The sequence below is a fragment of the Taudactylus pleione genome, unplaced genomic scaffold (assembly GCF_031769625.1).
Source record: "Taudactylus pleione unplaced genomic scaffold, aTauple2 ptg000366l, whole genome shotgun sequence".
Lineage (NCBI taxonomy): Eukaryota > Metazoa > Chordata > Amphibia > Anura > Myobatrachidae > Taudactylus > Taudactylus pleione.
In genome coordinates this window covers 3,958,035-3,982,572 of record NW_028284767.1, presented here as the reverse complement: position 1 = coordinate 3,982,572, position 24,538 = coordinate 3,958,035, and the positions used below count along the sequence as shown (strand labels likewise).

Sequence of the window (24,538 nt, the reverse complement as noted above, 5' to 3'; positions counted from 1 at the left end):
GGTTGTAGAGATAAATGTGTATAGTATACTGTATCTCATATGTATGAAGCTTTTCCTGTATGTCCATTTTTTTCCAGCATTGACTTAATTCTTTCCCTGTTCCCCTGCCTCACTAGTTGAGTATTGTGAGATGTGAGTTATGTTCATCTTATCTGACCCCAGGAAGAGGGAGGGCTTGATATTTGTTAAAACAAAGGAAACTGGACTTCAGACAGACAGCCTTTCCAGGATTGGAACATTAGTGGAGAGAAACTCTTATTTGAAGGTCTTGGGAATCCAAAGAGATTTTACTGCAACTACACATAAGTGTGATCTAGAACTAACTTTAGGCTGAAATTAAATCTGTTAATTTAATGTACAACAACAATTTGTTTTCCTTGCAACCTATTTTTATTAAGTTACCTGGACACTTTTATTTATTCCTGTTAGCTGACAAAATGCATACTTGAAAAGTATCGTACTCCACATTTGTTTTATTCTGGTACATGAGGATGTTTGTTCTGAACCTGACCCTTGCATTCTGGATCCAGGAATAAGATGAGTAACAGTTGCTGAGGTGACCACCTGAATTGAAGAGGGAAATCACTGCAACAGCTCAGTCCGAAAAGCACGCTCCCCTGCGCACATACACGGTAAATATATTTTTGCTCATTGTACTCTTACTTATTATACTCCTATTTTTTTCTTTGTGGCATCAATTTTGTTCAGAAATTTCTATACAAATATAAATGGAGTTTGGTGTTTTGTTTCTCAGTTGTGCCAGTTTGCTATGCACTTTGGTGTGCAGGTATCCTGTAAGTGATTACAATTAATTTGCTATTCAAATGTGTGTATATTGCAGCTTATACAGAGTTAGCTTATCATAGCTTTGTGAAATCGCTCTGTGCATGGCCAAAAATATGCCTATGTAGAATTGTGTGATTCTGGCAAAGACGCCAGCCCGCGCCTGGAAAGGTGGTATGGGGCATTCTAATGTATGCCTAGCATAGTAAAGGCATATTCACCTAATTCCAAACAGGTGCAGACTGGGACACTTACAGTATATGGCTGAGAAAGCAGGTGGTCAAGGGCAGGGGCATAGTTATGGTCGGCAGAACTAGCGAACCACTTGTTACTGGTTATTTGCGAATGCATCCCTGATGCTTATTGGTCATATATTGTCCGTGTTTACGTAACTGTTTGGTTTTTTTTTTGTTTCTCATACGTGATAAAGATCTATTTAGGATACAAACAAATGGCTATAAACATGGCGTAATTGTATGTGGCGTATTCCTGATGCAAACCAGGTGCATATCCTGCTGGTGCCAGCCTGCACGTATTGTGTGATAGTAGCAGCTTGGCATATACATGCAATTTCGTCTTTTTAAAAATGAAAAATTGCAGCTACTGTATGTTTTGCAGCACAGTTGTGTCCAACTCTGCCTCCAGCACCATTGTGTATATTCAGTGCTGCTATGTTGGATTATGGGCCTGATTCAGAGTTGGGAATAGAGAGAGAGATAGCACTTAACTGTGTACCTGGACAAACCATGTTGCAATGCAAGGGATGTTAATACATAATTATTTTTTTTTGCATGTAGGGTAAATACTGGCTGCTTTTACATGTAGCCCACAAATACTGCACAACTTTATTTTTACACTGCAATTTAGATGTCAGTTTGGACACCTCCCTCCCAAATCTAAATCTCTCTGCACATTTTAAATCTGCCCCACCTGCAGTGCAGCATGGTTTCACCAAGATGATCAGTTGAGAGAGATATCTCTCTCTATTCCCAACTCTGAATCAGGCCCTATATTCCATCATTCCAACTTCTAAAATTATATTTCCCATTATGTTTTCCATAAGTGCAATGACAATTCGGTCATATATCTTTTTACATCATATAGCAAAAGTCTAATCTTCAATGTTGCATAACAGATATACAGTCAGGTCCATAAATATTGGCACATTGACAGAATTTTCAGATTTTGGCCTCTATTCACCACCACAATGGTTTTGAAATGAAACAAACAAGATGTGCTTTAACTGCAGACTTTCAGATTTCATTTGAGGGTAATTTCATCCAAATCATGTGAACGGTGTAGGAATTACAACAGTTTCAATATGTGCCTCCCACTTTTTAAGGGGCCAAAAGTAATGGGACTATCAACTCAAAAGCTATTTCATGGACAGGTGTGGGCTATTCCCTCGTTATTTAATTATCAATTAAACAGGTAAAAGGTCTGGAGTTGATTCTAGGTGTGACATTTGCATTTGGAATCAGTTGCTATCACCTCTCAATATGAGATTCAAAGAGCTGTCACTATCAGTGAAGCAAGCCATCATTAGGCTGAAAAATCAAAACAAAAGCATCAGAGAGATAGCAAAAACATTAGGTGTGGCCAAATCAACTGTTTGGAACATTCTTAAAAAGATAGAACGCACCGGAGAGCTCAGCAACACCAAAAGACCCGGAAGACCACGGAAAACAACTGTGGTGGATGACAAAAGAATTATTTCACTGGTGAAGAAAAACCCCTTCACAACAGTTGGCCAAATCAAGAACACTCTCCAGGACGTAGATGTATATGTGTCAAAGTCAACAATCAAGAGAAGACTTCACAAGACTGAATATAGAGGGTTCACCACAAGATGCAAACCATTGGTGAGCCATAAAAACAGGAAGACCAGATTAGAGTTTGCCAAACAACATCTAAAAAAGCCATTACAGTTGTGGAACAACATCCTATTGACAGATGAGACAAAGATCAACTTGTACCAGAGTGATGGGAAGAGAAGGAAAGGAACTGCTCATGATCCAAAACATACCACCTCATCAGTGAAGCATGGTGGTGGTAGTGTCATGGCGTGGGCATGTATGGCTGCCAATGGAACTGGTTCCCTTGTATTTATTGATGATGTGACTGCTGACAAAAGCAGCAGAATTAATTCTGAAGTGTTTCTGGCAATATTATTTGCTCATATTCAGTCAAATGCCTCAGAACTCATTGGACAGCGCTTCACAGTGCAGATGGACAATGACCCGAAGCATACTGCAAAAGCAACCAAAGAGTTTTTTAAGGCTAAAAAGTGGAATGTTATGCAATGGCCAAGTCAATCCCCTGACCTGAATCCGATTGAGCATGCATTTCACTTGATGAAGACAAAACTGAAGGCTAAATGCCCCAAGAACAAGCAGGAACTGAAGACATTTGCGGTAGAGGCCTGGCAGAGCATCACCAGGGATGAAACCCAGCATCTGGTGATGTCTATGCGTTCCAGACTTCAGGCTGTAATTGCCTGCAAAGGATTTGCAACAAAGTATTAAAAAGTGAAAGTTAGATTTAGGATTGTTTAGTTTGTCCCATTACTTTTGGCTCCTTAAAAAGTGGGAGGCACATATAGAAACCGTTGTAATTCCTACACCGTTCACCTGATTTGGATGTAATTTCCCTCAAATTAAATCTGAAAGTCTGCAGTTAAAGCACATCTTGTTTGTTTCATTTCAAAGCCATTGTGGTGGTGAATAGAGGCCAAAATATGAAAATTCTGTCAATGTCCCAATATTTATGGACCTGACTGTATACTAGGGATGAGTGGGTTCGGTTCCCTGAGAACCAACCCACCCGAACTTCGGGGATCCGGGGCGATCCGAGCCCAAGCTCGGATCTCCCTGTCTGCCCCGGATCCCTCTCCCGAGGCAAAACCTCGAGATCTGCTGTCGGATCTCGAGGTTTTGCCTCGAACGGCCATTTAAAAAAAAATGCCTTTGCCTTTAATGGGCAAAGTGCTGATTGGCTGACAGAGCCGTCTGTCACGGCTCTCAGCCAATCAGCATTATGGTGCTCATTTGCATGTAGCACGGACTCGTGAGATCCGTGCTACATGCATCTGTGTGACGGACAGTGACACAGAGCACAGATGGGTCAGTGAGACCCGTCTGTGCTGCTGTGTATTTCAATGACACAGATGCACGCACGGACCAGGAGATCCGTGCTACTTGCATCTGTGTCATTGACACAGCACTGACGGGTCCGTGAGACCCGTCTCTGCTGCTGTGGTAAAAAAAAAAAAAAAACCTGTGTAAAAAAAGAAAAAAATGGAGTGCCCCCCCCCCAAAAAAAAGAGCAACCAGCCCCGGGCATTAGTGACCCAGTGCTGGGTGTGCTTAAATACAGGGGACAAACGACGTAGGGGTCCCCTGTACTTAAGCACAACCAGCACCGGGCTAGTCAGAACCAGCGCTGGTTGCCAAAATACGGGGGACAAACGACGTAGGGGTCCCCCGTATTCTGCGCAACCAGCTCTGGGCTCTGATCCGGTCCTGGTTCTGGAAATACAGGGGAAAAAAATTTGTAGGGTTCCCCTGTATGTTCCAGAACCAGCACTGGACTTTTTCTAGCGGGGGGCTGATGCCACAGCCAGGGGAGCCCTTTCACCGGGCCCCCCAGCCGCAGCATCAGCCCTGACCGCTAGTCAGCCCAGGCCGGGGATCCCTGGAGAGCTGGGGACCCCCCCAATAAAGGGGTCACCCTCTCCAGGGCACCCTAAGCCCAGGCTGATAGCCCGGGGCTATCCCCGCCACCCCTGGTGGCGGTGGGTGGCGGGTTGATTGTGTGGTGTGGTGTAAATAAAGAATATCAAACATTGTCTTTACAAGTAGAACTGCAAGTCCCAGCTAGCCTGCCCCGCATGCTGGTACTTGGAGAACCACAAGTACCAGCATGCAGGGCATTAAGGACCCACTAGTACCTGTAGTTCACCTGTAAAAAAATGTTTAAAAAAAACACAGGACACACACACCGTGACAGTATAAGTTTATTAAACATACATACACACACACATGTACACATACTCACCTATGTAACCTGTAGCATCGGTCCACTTGGGACCTGTGAAAAAAACCATACTCACCATCTCCTATGCGAGGTTCTGTCCTCTTCGTTCCAAAGTAGGCATCCCCGGACTTGGCAAAAAAAAAAACGAAAACGCGATCCACGAACTTAGTACCGTTCTATAGAACGGTACTTCCCGAATGAGAGCTTAGCGGCGGGGTATCACCATGGAAACCCCGCTGCTAAGCGTTCATTGGCTGAGAGAGGTCATCTCCCGTCTCTCAGCCAATGAACGGCTCCCTCCATTGTAGTCAATGGTGGGAGCCGCAAGGTTATTAAAGTTTACCCTGCGGTTCCCACCATTGACTACAATGGAGGGAGCCGTTCATTGGCTGAGAGACGGGAGATGACCTCTCCCAGCCAATGAACGCTTAGCAGCGGGGTTTCCATGGTGATACCCCGCCGCTAAGCTCTCATTCGGGAAGTACCGTTCTATAGAACGGTACTAAGTTCGTGGATCGCGTTTTCGTTTTTTTTTTTTGCCAAGTCCGGGGATGCCTACTTTGGAACGAAGAGGACAGAACCTCGCATAGGAGATGGTGAGTATGTTTTTTTTCACAGGTCCCCTATGGATACTTTACCGGACAAGTGGACCGATGCTACAGGTTACATAGGTGAGTATGTGTACATGTGTGTGTATGTATGTTTAATAAACTTATACTGTCACGGTGTGTGTGTGTCCTGTGTTTTTTTAAACATTTTTTTACAGGTGAACTACAGGTACTAGTGGGCCCTTAATGCCCTGCATGCTGGTACTTGTGGTTCTCCAAGTACCAGCATGCGGGGCAGGCTAGCTGGGACTTGCAGTTCTACTTGTAAAGACAATGTTTGATATTTTTTATTTACACCACACCACACCATCAACCCGCCACCCACCGCCACCAGGGGTGGCGGGGATAGCCCCGGGCTATCAGCCTGGGGTGCCCTGGAGAGGGTGACCCCTTTATTGGGGGGGTCCTTAGCTCTCCAGGGATCCCCGGCCTGGGCTGACTAGCGGTCAGGGCTGATGCTGCGGCTGGGGGGCCCGGTGAAAGGGCTCCCCTGGCTGTGGCATCAGCCCCCCGCTAGAAAAAGTCCAGTGCTGGTCCTGGAACATACAGGGGAACCCTACTAATTTTTTTCCCGTTTTTCCAGAACCAGGACCGGATCAGAGCCCAGAGCTGGTTGCGCAGAATACGGGGGACCCCTACGTCGTTTGTTCCCCGTATTTTGGCAACCAGCGCTGGTTCTGACTAGCCCGGTGCTGGTTGTGCTTAAGTACAGGGGACCCCTACGTCATTTGACCCCTGTATTTAAGCACACCCAGCACTGGGTTACTAATGCCCGGGGCTGGTTGCTCTTTTTTGGGGGGGGGTGCACGCCATTTTTTTCTTTTTTTACACAGGTTTTTTTTTTTTTTTTTACCACAGCAGCACAGACGGGTCTCACGGACCTGTCATTGCTCTGTGCCAATCACACAGATGCATGTAGCACGGATCTCCCGGGTTCGTGCTACATGCAAATGGGCACCATAACGCTGATTGGCTTCCTGTCTGCCACTGCAGTGCCACTCCTAGATGGGCCACCTGTTTGTGCCGCCCACTTGTGTCGCTTAGCATAGTCATCCAGCTACCTCGGTGCAACCTTTTGGCCTAAAAACAATATTGTGAGGTGTTCAGAATAGAGTGGAAATTAGTGGAAATTAATGTTATTGGGGTTATTAATAGCGTAGGAACAAAAAAAGGCCCATTTTATGTGATTTTAGCGTTTTGTTTTTTTTTTAAGAAAAAATCCAGATCCAAAACACAAAACCCAGAACCCAAAACACGGAAGGGTGGTTTTGGCAAAACCAATCCAGATCCAAAACACGAAGAAAGATCCAGATCCAAAACCAAAACACGAAAAGTGGCCGGTGCACACCCCTACTGTATACCCATGTTTTCTAAACTGGTACATGGATATGAGTAGGGAATTGCTCAGTAGATTATTAAAGCCACCTTTTTATCCGGTTAATGTATTTAATACAGATATTCACAAAAATGCCATTCATTATCATTTATAGTAAGGGCATCAGTAGTTTAAGTTGTAGGTGAAAAAAATTATTCTGTTAATAAGATACATACATTATGTAGTCTTCATTTATGATACCACATGTTGATACCATGATACTATGTAATGAGTTGTGCAGTTCTGTGATGTCAATCAACTCACTCAAGCGCTATTATAAAAACTGCGCTAGGTCTGTGAAAGTTCTACTTGTGCAAATTAATCTCACTGGTCCTACTACTATAGCTATCCATTTGTTTCCTACACATATAAATGAAGGATCTACATTTTGTTCTCCAATTCAGGTAAAATAACTAGTGAAGGCTATATTTCTTCTCCTTAAGTTTTGTATAAGTAAAACAGTTTATGTAGAGTATTAGTATATAGCTTCAGTGAATGTTAGGATGGTTCCTAGAGTTTCCAGCTCTTTCATGCAAATGTTTTTTTTTCCGCTTGGAAATAATTGTCTATCATTATCCTCCCAAATGTACCTGTTCTTCCATTTTTTTTTAAAGATTTAAATAACAAGATTCTCGACCAATATTTTTATCTCTCCCATTATGTATCATTAATTCCAAGCATTGCTTATTTTGCCCAGTATCATTCTATGTAGTGCGCCTAAAATGGCTGCCTCACCTCGTTACTTCGTGGGTAGGATGAATAATTCTTTGAACTGATGACCCAAAATGGCTGCCACATCTTTGTATTATATTAATAGTTTCTATATTCCATGCAAATCTAAGCCTCTGTATAATGTTTACATTTTTTGTGTACTTTTTGAAAATCTAAACCTCTGTATTATGTTCATCATACTATCTGTTAAGCGTGTAGAGTCCTATTGGAAAAAAAGAGCTATTTAAATAAAATTATTATTGTTAACTTTTCCCTTAATTTTTTTTATTTTCCGTCGCTGTCGTTACAGCTGTTTTCTGAAAGGCTTTTATGTTTGAGCTGGGCATGTTGGGTCTGCGCACCTTAGGGAATACAGTATTTCCTTTCTAGTTTGTCTGTTTGTATTTATTGCTAGTAAAGTAGATCACACATAAAATTCCAGTAAAGGTAATGTCATAAATAGTCATGCTGACATTGCAGCCAGAATTATAACTATAATATTAAATTCAGTGGCTTGTAGGGAAATCACAGTTTTTCTGTCAAACTGACACATGAAATCCTGACCTACAGCATATTTAAAATAAATCACACTCAGCCTAACCACTATATAAACTAAGCACTGTACTGTTTGTGTGCTATACAGTGCTATTAGGTAATGAATTTACTTTACGGGGATGGGTACGGGATGCCGGCACTTGGGATCCCGGTGGTTACAATCCTGGCATCCCGACAGGGTTAGGATACCGAAAACTGTTGGTAGGTATCCTAACCCTCCCCCTCTGCCTACTCTAACATTAACCCTCCCCCCTAGTGCCTAAACCTAACCTCCCCCTCCCCACACCCTAAACCTAACCCTCCTCCCCTAGTGCCTGACCCTAACCCTTCCACTAGTGCCTAATCTTCCCCCCAACCCAACTACTTACCTTCGGGATGCCGGCGGTTGGAATGCCGGCATCGGGATTGTGGCAGGTGTCGGGATTCCGGCGCCGGGATACTGAACCTATCCCACTTTCTGTGCTGAATACATGGTAGCAATCTGCACATACTTTTGTATAGTATTTTTGCATTTGAAACCAATATGTCATAATTGGGATATGACAGCAAACTTAAGTTTACATGTTTAATTCAAACAGATGTAATATGACTATTTATTTGTTGCACTGAAAGATATATTGATATATATTCTCAATTCAAAGTGTAAAATACCTGTGTTAGTATCTACCTGCTCATTTTGTTTTCCATGTTTTTATTGTTAAATCTCACTCATAGGGGGAAGGGATTAAATTCTTAGCGATATGCGGCCATGATATTCAGCCAAACGCATTCTTGAGAATTACAGTATCCAAACATTGCTGATTGTCCTTTATTCCTCTACAAAGTGCAAGGAAAAATGTTTATTGTTGGTGTCCATGAGGTGCCAGCAATTCAACCATCCCCATGGCACTAGGAATTTAATTCCTCCTTTAAAACATTTAAACATTTAAGTAGGAAGCAGAATATAATCAGTGCAATTAGAATGTGCATGGCTTGAAATAATAGTTCAGGGCTTTCATTGACATCCATTGGAAAAACATTTTTTGTTTCTTCTCTCCGGTTCTGAAAAGGTTATACAATGTTCCACGAAGAGAAAAAGGAAGGAAGTCCCAGATTCGGGAAGCTGCACTTTCCTGTGGGCCTCTGGATTAATTCTCCAAAGAAGCACTTTGCCAAGCTAGGCAGACGCTGGCCCAGTGTTGGCTCCATCAAGTAAGATTTCACCTCACTTCCTCTTCAGTCTGTTTAATACGTGTTATATTGTAAAACATCCGTGCAGACTAAGAGTTCCTGTCAGTTACAAAGTCTGTTCAAACTCTATGCAAATATATTAATAAATCTAAAGCTCCCCAGATTTTATGTATAAATTGGTTTTACATCACAAAGCAGACAAATAATTCTGTTGTATTGTTTTTAATGTCACGCAAGAAAATTAATTTCTCAATGTGGATTATTTGCTAAACTTCGATTTACCAAAATAGTGATGACACCGCCTGATTCTAATCCACCTGTAAATTAGCAGGTTTTCCAACTCTGCAGAAAATTGGCAGAAATCAAAAAAATACCCAAAACAATGATTTCTCAGTGATAAGTAAGGATGAAAAATGTAGATTAATTTAAAATTTCAATTAACTTCAATAGACCTGATTCAGAGTAGTACGGTATGTTTCTGGAGTTGAGCGATTATCAAGAAACCGCTCATGCATCTAAATAGTACACCGCATGCATCAAGGTACAGTACCATAGTCGCTCGCAGTGACAATTTACTCGCAGTGTCATTGACAGTCAGGGAGCATTTAGGGAGGTAATGGGGAGTAGTGGCAAAGAACGCAGGCGTGTTTGTTATAACTGTTTTGGGGGCGTGTCACATCCTGTGACTGTGATCCCGTACGTATGATCTATGGCCCCGCCGATCTTAGTTCCCATGGCCGTTCTGCAGAACCATAGTCTTACTAAGGACTGCAACAATCGAATGATCTGCGACCGATGCTGAATCTATGTACGCAGTTGCTGCCACATTTTACGCAGACACTTGGATTTGCAAAGCCGCAGGTGGGCGTCTCAGGACATCTTCTGGCGGCTGCGACATTTGCATAATTTTGCATAGCAGCTGCATACAAAGACGGCAGCTGCATTTGCGTCCAACTTTGAATCAGGCCCAATAACCACAATCACGTCTGCAGTATGATTGCTACGTGACCACCTGTTTAAATTTGAAGATCATGTTTCCCTTTAGCAGTCTACAAGCAATTGCTTTCAAAATTCACTCTCTGTATTCAGTGTTTGGGTTTCAAAATTTGCAGGCGGTGTGAAAATTAGTATTTTTAAATATTTTAATTTTACACATTATTGAAATAATATATTTAAATTATAAAAAATAAAATATTTACATTTAAAAAAAAAAAAGAAAAGAAAATTGTGAGCACTTTGTCTTGGCATTTGCTGTTCAAGATTCACCATACTCTATGGTCGTACCACCTTGAACATGGTCAAACACGTTTGACTTTCTCAAATTTAGCTGGATTTTTGGATGGTTAGAGCAATGATACTCGGCCGGTTAAAGCATCTCTGCTGATAAGTGTAGAAGAGATGAATATATGAATTATCAGCTTACAAGACTGATCTGGGAAATTGTCAAAAAATGTTTAACTGGTTACTGAAATTCATGCCAAATTCAAAATAAGTGAGATGGACAAAGAAAAAACTTACATGTCCATGCTTTATGGATAGGGTCACTTCAGTTTAATGGTGTTTTCCTAGGTGAGCTGTTAACCCCAGTGAAATGAATTGATGCGTTGACATGAGTGTTAGTGATAACAGTGACATTTGGACACCATGCTGTATCAATCATATGTATTGACAAAAATAAAATGTAGCATCATTCGATATTTACCTGACACCTCCAGCATGTTTGCATTTTCCTTAAGTAGACCATTTGGTTGGTAATGGAAAATTTCATAGGTGGAATTAATTTCAACCTGTCCATTCATTTCAATGGGATTTCTACATGTAGCACATGCAAAAGATTTCACTGAAATGAATGGGAATTTTTAAATGAATCGGAAAAGCTCTGATACGTTTGCTGGTGAATTTACTTTGTAAATTCAAAAGGCATCATTAGAAATTGCTGCTTCAACTATTTTGAGTTTGGACAAGGAAATCCATTTTCTGTCAGTTTCAATCGGTTTAATTGTTTCTTTAAAAAAAAAAATTGAAATTGCCACTTAGTTGGTCCTTTATTAGTTTTGCTAATTGTGGTAGAGATGTATTATCAACAGATTTTCAGCCATTAACTGGCTAACCTGCTTTCCATGTATCACTCATTCTAAAATATGATAAGGGATTATACAAAGTGCTCCAGGGTACAAATTATAATCCAAGTTTCTCCAATGCAATCTGTCCTCAATGCTGCTGCTCGTTTTATCTTGCTCTCCAAACGTTTTACATCTGCCCCCCCCTCTCCTACAAGCCCTCCACTGACTCACTTTACCTTTCAGAGCCCAAATTAAGGTTCACTCACTTACAAAGCCCACACCCATTCCTCTCCTAATTACATCTCTGACCTCATCTCCCTTCACTCTCCCATCCACCTTCTTCGCTCAACAAATGCCCACCACCTCTCCTGCCAATTACTTCCTCCCACTCCCGCCTCCAAGACTTTGTCCATGCTGTGCCCTACCTCTGGAACTCTCTCCCTCTTCCTATCAGACTCTCCACCTCTCTACAAATTTTCAAACGGTCTCTCAAGACCCACTAATTCATCAAAGCCTTCCAGCTGTCATCCTAACCTGCTGCTACCTGCTCCTTCCTCCCTGTCTACTCCATCTGTGTCACACCTGTTTGTCTGCCCAACCCCCCTTTAGAATGTAAGCTTTCACGAGCAGGGCCCTCTACCCTCTTGTGCTACTTCTTATACTGTCATCTACGCCTTACTCTGGCGCCTAACACTTGATTGCTTATGTCCTGCTGCTTATTTTAATGTTATGATCACTAATGCAGCAATGCATATAAACCTTGTCCTTGGCCTGCATTGTATTGTACTGTAAGTCACTTATCTGTACTTTGTAAGGCACTGCGGAACACTTGTGGAGCCATATAAATGATAATAATAACAGTGGTTAACAGTCAATTTGTTGCCAGGGATTTAAGAGTCGATTTCGATTAATTTTGTGCTCCTGATCATGAATATGCCATGCTTACTTTTCAATTGGCTCTAGTTTTTAAGATATGCATATGTCTTTAATATTTATGAAAAATGTAATTAAAAGACTATTTTTTTATTCTGATTACATTTGTTTCATAAAATGTTATAAAATGACACGAGATAATTACACACATAAGTGTTAGGAAGCTATGAGAACCATTTTTTGTAGGACTTTCTTTTGTATTCTTGTTGCGGGCAGTCCCTCTGCAGACTTCAACAGTAATCGGCCATCATGTGACAATCCCACCTTCCTTGATATCTTTCTTCCATTACCTGAATATCCATGGTGGAACCGTTCACGCTGTTCTTCGCTTAAATCTCCTAGATTGGATGGGAAGTGATCAAAATAGCTGTGCAAAAAATTTACTTTAATACTCATGTTGGCACCTACTTTCTCTGAACATTTTAGCAGTTGTGGACTAATTCATGATAGTTGTCTGCCTTGTGATTTGCCTAAAAACTTTTGAATGACAGACACATAACTCAGCCATGCTTTAGATTTGGTTTCAGTCATAGATGTGGTAAAATTTGGATTCCTCACCAGTTTCCGTATCTGTGGGCCGTCAAAAAGTCCTGCCTTTAATCTTTCAATACTAAGAGATGGAAATGTTCGACAAATATACGTGAAACAATCGCCTGACTAGTCCAATGCTTTTACAAATTATTTCATTAAACCCAGTTTGATATGGAGAGGCGGCAGTATGATTTTTTTTTCCTGTCAATTAAGGGCTCATGAATGATGTTGGCTTCTCCTACAGTTATAACTTCCCTTGGAAGCCATATGCTGCCACTGCTTTTGTTTTGCACGACTATCCCATAAGCATATGTGACAAGGATACTTAGTATATCCACTTTGCTGCCCAAGAAGAAAGTTTACCATTTTTAAATCAACATAAACAGACCATTGATGCTGAGAATAAGCAATTTTTTCTAAGACTAACTTGATATTTTCATACTGTTCTTTAAGTTTTGTTGAATGACCGATCGGAATCGATGCAAATTTATTGCCATTGTGCAGTAATACACATTTTAAGCTCCTTTTAGAACTATCCAAAAAAAGCCGCCAGTCTTCTGCTCGATATTCTGGTAAACCCATCTGGAGAAGTTCCGGAATATTGTTGCAATACACAAGATTGTAATCTTGGCTAAAGAATGGCAGTATGGCTTGCTCTCTATTTTAATACGATGTTATAGTAACATCTGGCTCAAGACAGTGCTTTTCTTGAAGTCTGGATGCTAAAAGCTCAGCTCCTTTTTTTTGATAAATTCAAGTCACGAATTAAATTTTAGATCCTTTTGAGAAAATTTGTTTGGAATAGAGGAACTTTCTTCAAACTCACTTACATCTGTGTTGTCACTTGCGCTGGATGAAATGAACATTTCCACATCATCACATTCAACTTCGCACAAAGAACTGAATGATGGTACAGGTAAATCTGCGCTATGTGATATCGGTTGTTTTGCAGAATTCATACTTGGGTATTCCCATTTGCGTTTTTTAAATCGATTCATACCCTTCACATTTACAGCACAAAAATAGCAGTCACTCAAGTGATCTTTTGGCTCACACCACATCATAGGTATGCCAAAATTAAGTCCTTATCGATCACCTTTAGTCCAATTGCAGAGTGATTCCACGCAGGTTTTGCAAAATTTGTGAGGCACCCAAATCTTGTCTTGCTGGTTTATGTGACATCCAAAATAAGTCTGATACGCTTGTTTTACGAATACAGTTATATTTTTTGTTTTTATGCAACACTAAATTTGCCACAAATATAACAAGAAACATCAGGGTTGTTAGTACACCGTCTCCGAGAAGAACTAATTTTTACAGTGAAAATGTTTTGTTTCACACATTCAGTGCTAACTGCCAACAAAAGCCGAGGACGTACTGAACAAAACAAGCCTAACCGGTGGGTTATTAGTTGTGGTGGGACAGGGAGAGGGCAGAACAAAGGAACAGGAGGTGTGCTAACTGCGTCACTCTGTCCTCTCCGTTGCTCCTCTCTGTATGCTGGGAGGAGGCGTGGCTGTGGTCTGAGGATGTCCCAGCAGACTCAGCAGTGCACTGCCACGCCTCCTCCCAGCGTTAGTGAGGAGAGATGAATGTGTTATGTGTTGCTCCTCTCTGTATGCTGGGAGGAGGCATGGCTATGGTCTGAGGATGTCCCAGCAGGCTCAGCAGTGCACTGCCACGCCTCCTCCCAGCGTTAGTGAGGAGAGATGAATGTGTTCTGTGTCTCAAACGTGACTACCAGCTACTATATCACAAATAAAACAAGTTCTTGTTATTGTTGAAAGAGGGTAGTTGTTAAAAAACAAAACTAAGTTGATTCTGTTAAGTAAAGCAGGCCTAGATTAATAAGGTACTTCAAGGTACTTCAAATGGAGAAAATAAGCTTTCAGCCTCCCAGGATGCACTAGGGTCCCCCTCCTATACCCCGCCCCCGAGCCAAGGTATCTCAGTTTAGTTTGGTGCCTGGCCGGAGTCGGATGCACCTGTTAGAGGGGGGCCATGAAGAGCCCCTGAAGTTTTCTTCTATGCAGCTGTGGCTGCACATCTGGAAGTACAGCATGGACAGTCAGTCCTGACGTCCATGCTGTCTTCCCTACACCCCCGCCGGTACCGATCCGGGGATGCTGGTAGGCATCTGGGGTCACAGCTAGCTCACATGCTCCTCAGTGGCCATCTTCTAGAACGCATGGTGAATGCTGCTGGAAGTCTGGACGGAGGCATCGTGGTCTGGGTCCCCCCGCATACCTCTCCTCCGCTGTGGTCAGGTCTGTGTATGCAGCGCTGTGTCCTACCAGACTCTGTGTCTGTGTAGTTGATTTATCAGCGCTGTTAGTGCAGGAATTGATTTTCTTTGCATTGTATGTGACTGTGCTAGCGCTGCTGCCTGTACTTTTACACTATGCTCCAGGCTGGAGTTATAGTGCCTGTTCCATTCTCCCAGAAGGGCCAGGGTTTCTACTCCAATCTCTTTTTGGTGTAGAAACCCAATGGGTTGTTTCGTCCGATACTCAACCTCAAAGCTCTCAACAAGTCTTTGCGTGTGCCGAAGTTTCGGATGGAGACCCTACGGTCCATCATTCTGGCACTGGAGCCTGGGGACAACATGGTGTCATTGGACATACAGGACGCTTACCTGCATGTCCCTATTCTTTCGCGCCATCAGCAGTTCCTCAGGTTTGCAATCCGCAGCGACCACTTTCAGTTCCAGGCGTTACCTTTTGGCCTGGCGACAGCAGCACGTGTTTTCACCAAGGTGATGGCGGTCATGGTGGCTTCCCTGCAGCTGCAGGGAGTCCGCATGTTGCCGTACTTGGACGACCTTCTCTTAGTGGCAGGATCTCCGGAGCTCCTTCTACGCCACTTGGACCTGACCATTGCGGTACTGCAACAGCACGGCTGGTTAATAAACTGGCAGAAGTCCACCCTGATCCCGTCTCAGCGGATTCTGCACCTCGGAGCCTTATTGGATTCCGGACAGCAAAGGATCTTTGTGACGGGGGAAAAGATCTCTGCCTTGCAGTTGCGGGTGCGCAGTTGTCTACAGAGCCGCCGGGTGTCTCTGCACTCGGCGATGAGGTTACTGGGTTCCATGGTATCGGTTTTCGACATGGTGGAATATGCCCAGTTTCACTCCAGACCTCTGCAGCACCTGATCCTGTCCAAATGGAATGGACTGCCTCAGAGTCTAAAGTCCCAGACGATGGTGCTCACTCCGGAGGTTCACCTGTCTCTTGCCTGGTGGTTGCAGACAACCCATCTCAACAAGGGTCGTCCGTTCTGGGTGGCGAATTGGGTCCTGTTAACAACGGACGCCAGTCTTCAGGGCTGGGGAGCAGTCTCTGGTCCACGCTTGTTCCAGGGCAGGTGGACTCTGGCAGAAACAGAGCTTCCAATAAACATCTTGGAACTCCAAGTGGTTTTCAATGCTCTCCAGCAGGCACACCGGGTTCTCCAAGGTCACCCAGTGCAGGTCCAGTCGGACAACGCTACCACCGTGGCCTACATAAATCGGCAAGGAGGAACCCGAAGTCGGGCGGCTCTCGTAGAGGTGTCCCGAATCCTGGTATGGGCGGAGCGCAATCTGCCGGCCATATCAGCAGTCTTCATCCCGGGAGTGCTAAACTGGGAGGCAGACTTTCTCAGTCGCCAGGACGTTCATCCGGGGGAATGGTCTCTGCACCCGGACGTTTTTCAACTACTGGTGGACAGGTGGGGTCTTTCAGAGATCGACCTCATGGCGTCCTGGCACAACAACAAGTTGCCGGTGTACGGGTCTCGGACAAGAGACGAAAAGGCGTCTCTGGTGGAAGCTCTGTCCGTCCGGTGGACGTTCCGGTTCACTTATCTGTTTCCTCCGGTTTCCCTTCTTCCACGAGTGATCTGGAAATTCAAACAGGAAGGAGGGACGCTCCTGTTGATAGCTCCCGCATGGCCCAGACGGCACTGGTTCTCAGACCTTCAGGGTCTGTCCGTGGAAAGTCCTCTGGGTCCCTGTCTTCATCCGGACCTGACTCGGCTGTGTTTGATGGCGTGGCTGTTGAGACGGCCATGTTAAGGTCCAGGGGTTTCTCCAGCTCTGTAGTGCGAACCATGCTCAGAGCTCGGAAACCATCTTCCGCGAGAATATACCATCGTGTGTGGCATACGTTCTTCCAGTGGTGTAGACCGAGAGGTTATGCACCTCGGGAATTTCGTCTGTCTAGAGTGCTAGCCTTCCTGCAAGCGGGACTGGACCATGGGCTACGCCTTGCTTCTTTGAAGGTGCAGGTTTCTGCCCTGTCTGTCTGGTTCCATCGTAGGATTGCTACAATCCCTGATGTGCGCACCTTTATGCAGGGTGTTTTGCGCATTCAGCCACCCTTTGTTCCACCTGTGGCACCTTGGGATTTGGCTGTGGTCCTGAGGGCTCTCCAGGGATCGCCGTTTGAACCACTGGGCTCAGTGGATCTTAAATGGCTAACAGCTAAGACTGTTTTCCTTCTGGCCATTGCTTCGGCCAGACGTGTTTCTGATTTAGGGGCTCTCTCTTGTAGACCCCCTTTCTTGATTTTACATGGGAACAAGGCAGTGCTGCGCACTCGTCCTGAATTTTTGCCCAAAGTTGTTTCCCGGTTTCACATTAACGTAGAATTCGTTGTGCCAGCTTTTAACTCACCTGGTCTTTCAGTGGGTGAGGCCACTTTGGATGTGGTGCGGGCCTCAAGAACTTATGTTGACCGCACTTCTTCATTTAGGAAGTCGGACGCCTTGTTTGTCCTCTATGGCTTCCGTAAAAAGGGTTGGCCTGCTTCCAAACAAACTTTGGCAGCTTGGATCCGTATGGCCATTTCAGAAGCTTATCTTCATGAAGGCCTGCCGGTTCCATCCTCTGTGAGGGCTCATTCCACTAGGTCTGTGGGTCCTTCGTGGGCAGCTCGACATGGTGCCTCTGCAGTCCAGATCTGCAAGGCTGCTACGTGGTCCTCTGTCCATACCTTTGTGAGGTATTATGCGTTTGACACCTTTGCCTCTCAGGATGCTTCCTTCAGGCGGCGGATTCTCCTTTCAGCACAGGAGCGTCCCCACCCTTAAAGGATACTGCTTTGGGACATCCCCAAGGTATCCTGTGGATACCGTATGGACCCTGAAGTAGAAAATATGAGATATGGTAAGAACTTACCCTTGTTATCTCTATTTCTACGAAGTCCATAGGGTTCCACAGGACTCCCGCCCTGTCGCACCTGTGCTGCAGATGGGCTTTACTCTGGTCACCGGTTTTTCCGTCTCCCTCTGGTGAGATTCTTGTGTGTGTCCAGATATTTTTTCTCTCTCTTCCTCCGGCCTATGGCTTGGTACGAAACTGAGATGCCTTGGCTCGGGGGCGGGGTATAGGAGGGGGACCCTAGTGCATCCTGGGAGGCTGAAAACTTAACTCTATGGTGCCCGATGCCTGACGTCATCACCTATACCCCAAGGTATCCTGTGGAACCCTATGGACTTCGTAGAAATAGAGATAACAAGGGTAAGTTCTTACCATATCTCATATTTTTTCATTCATTTGAAAACTGGAGCCAATTCAGCTATAGCGAAGATCTAATGCGAAAATAGGACCTGCGAGTACTCTCAAACCGATCTTAAATCCTTGGCAAGAAAAAAATATATATTTTTTTGTTCCCCATTGTAATAATTGATATCAATGCTTCACCCTTACTGTAATAACAATGTCCATCTTTTGCTGTCATAGGGACAAAGATCAAACTGTTATGTATGCAATGCCGATATTTACGCAGTTCAGAGGTTATCAGCCGACTGCGCATGCGTCGTATCTTCCCTGCGCTAATGCAGTGATTGAATTGTGATGAAATGTAAATACAGTCGTAGTGAGGATTTATTTGCAAGTGGGTGACACTTTGTGGGAAGTAACAGGGATTGGCGTCAAAACCACAGATGTATCTTGACCATTTTCAGGGCGTCTATCTACCTACATCTGCGAAAATATGGCTCTAGCATCTTAGTTCCGCGGCCATTCTACGTGATAGGATTACTCAGAAGCATTTATTTCACATATATATAGGGTGGTATTCAATTGTTGGCGTCGCGCCCAACCGAGCTACCCCGGGGGTGGCGAACTGAGGTGCGCAAAGTGACATGTTTGGGCGCCCAACTTTTTGCAATCATGCCCAGCACTTTGGTCGGGTTTAGACATTTTACGCGGATAAACCCGACCTCTTTGGGCTCGATAATTGAAATCAATTGAATATCGCCCCGCCATCTCCCATCAATTTAGACGAGAGATCTGGCGCAATAAAACAATTGAACACCGCCCTTTTTGTTTGTTTTTTAAAAGTTAAAAGATTGTTGTGGACATTCTTGATAAGCTTACCGTGGTAAACTCAGAAAAATAAAACGACAAATGGAATCCAAAGATAATACACTAGTTGCTGCCCGCGGCTTCGCCCACGTTGAAATCGCTTCTGCCAATATTTTTTTTTTATTTGAGACATTCTAGTTGTATTGCTTTGCATAGGGGCCTTGTCACGGGAGTGGCCCACGTGACCAGCAGCGTTATACAGGCTTGTGGCAGCTGCACCTTCACCCACCACTCACACCTATGCTATGTAGTCTATCCTATTCAAGTGAAAGCGGGCCTAAAGCACCTCTCCCCCCACCCATTACCAGCCACGTGCATATTACCACACCTATCTCTTGCATTGATGATGTCAATACATTTTGTTTTTGTTATTGCTCAGCTTTAACTTGACGGATCTCGATGAAACAAAGTGCAGGTTATTTTTTGTAGGAGTTTGCACCTCACAATGATACATGAAGATCAGATAAGTAGTTTTTTACAATACACAACGTTCTTATAATATTACAATATTAGTATAGATAAAATAAATAATTTCTAATGTCATTTGCATGTGTTAAAAACATTTCAAAATTGGCCATTTAGTATGAACCTTTGCTCTGTAGTGTACATAAATATAGAGTTTGGGGTCTACAATAAATCTTTCTGTTTGCATAGACATATTGAAATGTACTGATTTTAATTTAGCCTTCATCTTCAGTATATGAAGGATTAGCAATACCATGTGTGTATCTGTGCTGAGATAGTGGCTGGGAGTTGGAATTCCCCCCCTGCTTCCTTCCTGTAGCCAGTCATATGACAGATAATGAAATGAAAGAATGGAAGGAGAGGAAGTTAAAGGGGTGGGGTATTGAGGAGTTTGCGCTGTATCATTTCCGTAAGGCCTTGAAGTTAGGAACACAGGAGAAGGCCGGAGAGAGGTTCTGGCTGACATACTACAGTATGCTGAAATCACTATTATGGAGCACCACCCTCAAAGAGTGCAAAGGTTCCATAGAAATAGAGAAGTCAGCTGTAGCATCTGGGTTTCTTTGGCTCCCTTCTCACATACTTCTGATCCCAAAAGATTAATTAAATATAAGCCTAATAAGGTAGGGGTTAACATTCCAACTCAGTAAGTAAAATATAAGATATTTGCAGAATTAGTCAGTTCTGTGATTTGGCCAAATCTCGACTTTATTCTGCAGCTCTAGGCTCAGAGTGTCTCCAGGGTGATAGTTGGGTGTCCTTGTTGCTCTGGCTATTAAATAATGTTCTAGCTCAAATCTCTTTTGTCAGCTGGGCAGCTATAAACACAGCTATGTGCACTTAGACTGTGATAGGGAAGTTACCACCAGCTTGCTAGACACTGCCAGGTGTAGCAACAGGAACATTCCAAAGGGCAAACAGTCTGCTCCCACAGAATCTCCTCCAACAAATGGCTGGGTGCAAACCAGCAACATAATACTGGAGGTCTGCATAACACACAATGCCGACTATGCAGTGACATATTTCTGAGGCGTTTTACTTAGACCATACTGTATATCTCTCCTCGAATTGCAAGGAAGGTGAAATTGTGGTTCCTTTGATATTTCTCTAATGTGTTAATCTGTTTGCCTCTGTAAGATCAGTCACATAATAATAATAACAATAATAATAATAATAATTCTACTACAACAAATAATACTAATAAGAAAAAAATGTTGAGATGCTTACACTGTAACCAGGGGTGTATTTATAATGCGTGCAGGGTGTGTGGTGCACACGGTCCCCTGGGTCCAGGGGTGTCCCTCACCCTGCACCCATATTTTCTAATACTTAGGTGCCTCGTCTCGTAGCCCTGCACAAAACGCCCAGAAAATGGCCGCAGCTGCAATTTTACCAGCGTTTTGCGCATGTGCAGTGGGGAAATCGCAGGAAAAATGGCATGCGCAGTAGACTTTGGGCACAGACTAGTGCCCAGAGTCTACAGTTGCTGCGGGCAGCCATCAGTCTGCTGCCAGCCGCCAGGGAGAGAAGAGGGGGCCGGATGGGGAATGCACACAAGCCCCCTCCTCTCTTAATACGCCCCTGACTGTAACCATTTTACATTGCACATGTTGAACAGTACAAACTCTAGTAAGTTTTAAAAAAGTCTCAAAAACAGAAGAATAGGATTCTAATGCTGGGCATACACTGACAGAATGTGTATCAGACTGACAGACATTTTACCTGACACCCAGCAGAGATCATGGCCATACACTGAGATGTATCACCGTATATTGACCACAAATCTGCGCTGCGCTCCTCCCCTGGCAGGAGACATTTCCTTTTCCTCCCCTGTGAAGGAAGAAGGGAAATGTCCGTCAATCGGCCGTAGTAGTGCATACACTGCTCGATGTGGCCTACTTTTAACTTCAAAATATTGGATCGGATGGACAAGCTGGGCGATTCGGCATATCCGACCAATTTTTTCGGAGCGGTCGTGAGCATGCAGAGTACAACACATTTCACTGAATGCAACAGATGAATATATTTTGAATGTGTTTTACCTACAAAAACAAAGATAATGGGATTTAATTTCTACAAATCAAGTGACTGTTAAATCTCCTAAGCCTAATAAGTACAATGTACTGTATGAAAAGTAATTCTTACATTTAAAATGCACATATTACAGATAGAAGAGACTTTACTGCACTTTCTGGACCTGATTCAGCAAGGAACGTAGTTGCTTATATGCACGCAATCGGCCGATTAATTTGCGCTGCGCATGCGTATGCATCACAGTGCGCGAGCCAGATGCTGCGATCGGGAAAGCGATCACAGAGGATACACAGACCCATGTAGGAGTGCCGTTTGTGGGTGGTGACGGGCGTGGGTGGGGGCGGTCGGGCGAAAGCAGGCGTGCCAGTGCATTTCAATGGCGTTGCATGGCCATGCGTAAATTAGCCACTGTGATACCATACGCAGCCTGTGGCATCATAGCATACACCAGGGGTCTTCAACCTTGGCCCTCCAGCTGCTATGGAACTACAGATCCCAGGATGCCCTGCCACAGATTTAGCATGCTGTTATATCAAAATGGTGGCAAGGCATGCTGGGATGTGTAGTTCCACAGCAGCTGGAGGGCCAAGGTTGAAGACCCATGGCATACACTGAAGTAAGCAATTCCTGAGTGAGGTCTTACCTTCCTTAACTGTGCCATGCGTATGGGATGTGAGTTAGGGGAAGTGGGCGTCCTCTTGTTAGGCTGCGATCGCAATGCGATTGCAGATATATGCATATCACCACTGATATTAGCAACTGCGTTGCGTGCGTATAAGCAGAATAGCGATTTATGCTGAATCAGGCCCTCTGTCATTCAGTTAGCTTGAATATAATATAGACAGGGCCAGTGCTACCATTAGGCAGCTTTAGGTGTCTGCCTAGGGATGCCAGCCACTAGGAGGCGCCGCTGAATCCACAAAAAAAAGGATGTCTCTATCAATCCCAAACAAGTTGGTTTAGTGTGTGTGTTTATTGAGTGCTGACAGGGTTAGTTTATGTGTGTGTGTGGGTTTAATGAGTACTAGCAGGGTTAGTGTGTGTGTGTGTGTGGGGGGGTAATGGGTACTAACATATATTGGAGCACAGATGTGTGGCATAAATATATTGGGACACGGATGTTTGCAATAATGTATTGGGGCATGGATGTGTGGCATAATGTATTTGGACACAGCTGTATGACATATAAATAATTTGGGGCACGTGTATGGCATATGTACTAGGGGCATTGATTTGCATAATTAATGGCTATGTGCCATACAATAACTTTGGTGCACAGCTGCGTGGCATATGTATTGGAGCACAAATGTGTGGCATTTTATGTATTGGGGCATAAACGTGTGGCATATTATGTATTGGAGACATTGATGTGTATCATAATTATGAATTGGGGATAAAGCTGTGTGGCATATCATGAATTGTAGAACATAACATATGATTTGGGGGCAGCGTTATGAGGCACAGTATGATTTTGGGTCTCTGCTGTGTGGCATATTATAAATTAGCATCATTAATATGTGGCATTGTATGAATTGGAGGGAGCTGCCAATTTGAAGCAAATAAAGATTGTAAAATACAGTAGACATAATTGGAACCCTAAGCAACCAATCAGATGTTAGCCGTGATGAAATATTTGAGATGATTTGAGAATATTTATTTGCAGAGTGCATTAGTGCAAGAATTACAATTGCTACTAAAGAGTTATGGGTTGCTCACAAATACATTTAAAATCTTTCTGTAGACAAACACATTTGTTTTTTTCATTGTTAAAATTTGAATTTTCATATTCCAGTGGGAGCGTAATATTTAACAAGGTACTTGCTATAGAAATCATGTTTTGGCTATGCATCTCCTTTATTATATTTTGTATTATTCTACCCAACTGTCTCCCACATTACTTTACGTGTGTTCTTTTTCTACACCCTTTCAGCTCAATGACCCCAGGCCAACATTGCTGTGTGACTGGACCATGTAGTCCATCATGAACCTTTGCAATCTGGTTAGACCATTTGCAATATGTAGTACCTATTGTAAGATTGCGAGCAGGGCCGTTTTTCCTCTTTGTCTGTTATTACCCTGTCTCTTCCTTTTACTGTTTTATTCCCTATTGTAAAGCGCAACTGAATATGCAGGCGCTATATAAAAAAACTGGTAGTAATAATACATAGAACTGTTATTTAAACACTTATATAGTCTTTTTTAGACACTTCTATCTTGGCTTGATCATCTTCTTACACTCCTCTTGTAATTTTCAGGTCCACCTCTTCAGACACAGCCAGTCGCACCAATGAGACAGTGGAGCTACGTCAACCAACGAAGAACAAAAACAATCGGCACAAGCGTCTATCTAATATCTTCCACCGTAGTACAATACTTATGACTGGTAGCATCAGTTCTGGCAGTGCTGCAGGTCGCTGGGCTAGTGAGAAGAAATTGTCAGAGATCATTGATGCAGTGCCAGAGGACTTGGTGGAGCTGTCCAGCCAGAAGAATCTGCCTGGCATTCTCAAAATATTCGGAGATGACATTTCTTCTGGCACCAACTACAAGAGTGTTCTAGCTACACCGCGGTCCACAGCGCGGGAGCTGGTGAAAGAGGCACTGGAAAGGTATGCAGTGGCGGATTCAGACACAGAAGCCTTTGTCCTTTGTGATGTGGTGGGGCGTTTTGTTGGGCATGAGGGAGAATGGAAGATGGAGTATCTGCGCATAGTAGGGGACCATGAACGTCCCCTTGTCTTACAGGAAATGTGGAAGCCTAAGGCTGGATTCTCTCGACGGTTTGAAATCAGGAGAAAGCAAGAGGTGGAGAAGATGACCACTGCAGAAGATAGCGAGACCGCAGGTGGGCATGGTGTGTAACACAAACCTCTTATTAATATTTTAAGTGTAAAACTAAAACTCCATGCAAAAGCAGCCAGTA

At 43.6% G+C, this 24,538-nt stretch overlaps 1 protein-coding gene across 3 annotated transcripts in view; it reads left to right on the top strand.

Moving 5' to 3' along the window:
* The first annotated feature begins 236 nt into the window (after nt 1-236).
* Nucleotides 237-24,538, top strand: part of RASIP1 (Ras interacting protein 1) — a 96,489-nt gene continuing 72,187 nt past the window's right edge. For 2 of the 3 annotated variants that reach the window (XM_088444477.1, XM_088444476.1), the window contains exons 1-3: nt 237-632; nt 9,117-9,258; nt 23,871-24,469. In XM_088444477.1, the coding sequence (XP_088300603.1) occupies nt 9,125-9,258; nt 23,871-24,469 (733 nt within the window). In that variant the 5' untranslated portion in view covers nt 237-632; nt 9,117-9,124. The remainder of the gene's footprint in view (nt 633-9,116; nt 9,259-23,870; nt 24,470-24,538) is intronic. The other variant, XM_088444478.1, reaches the window with a different exon arrangement.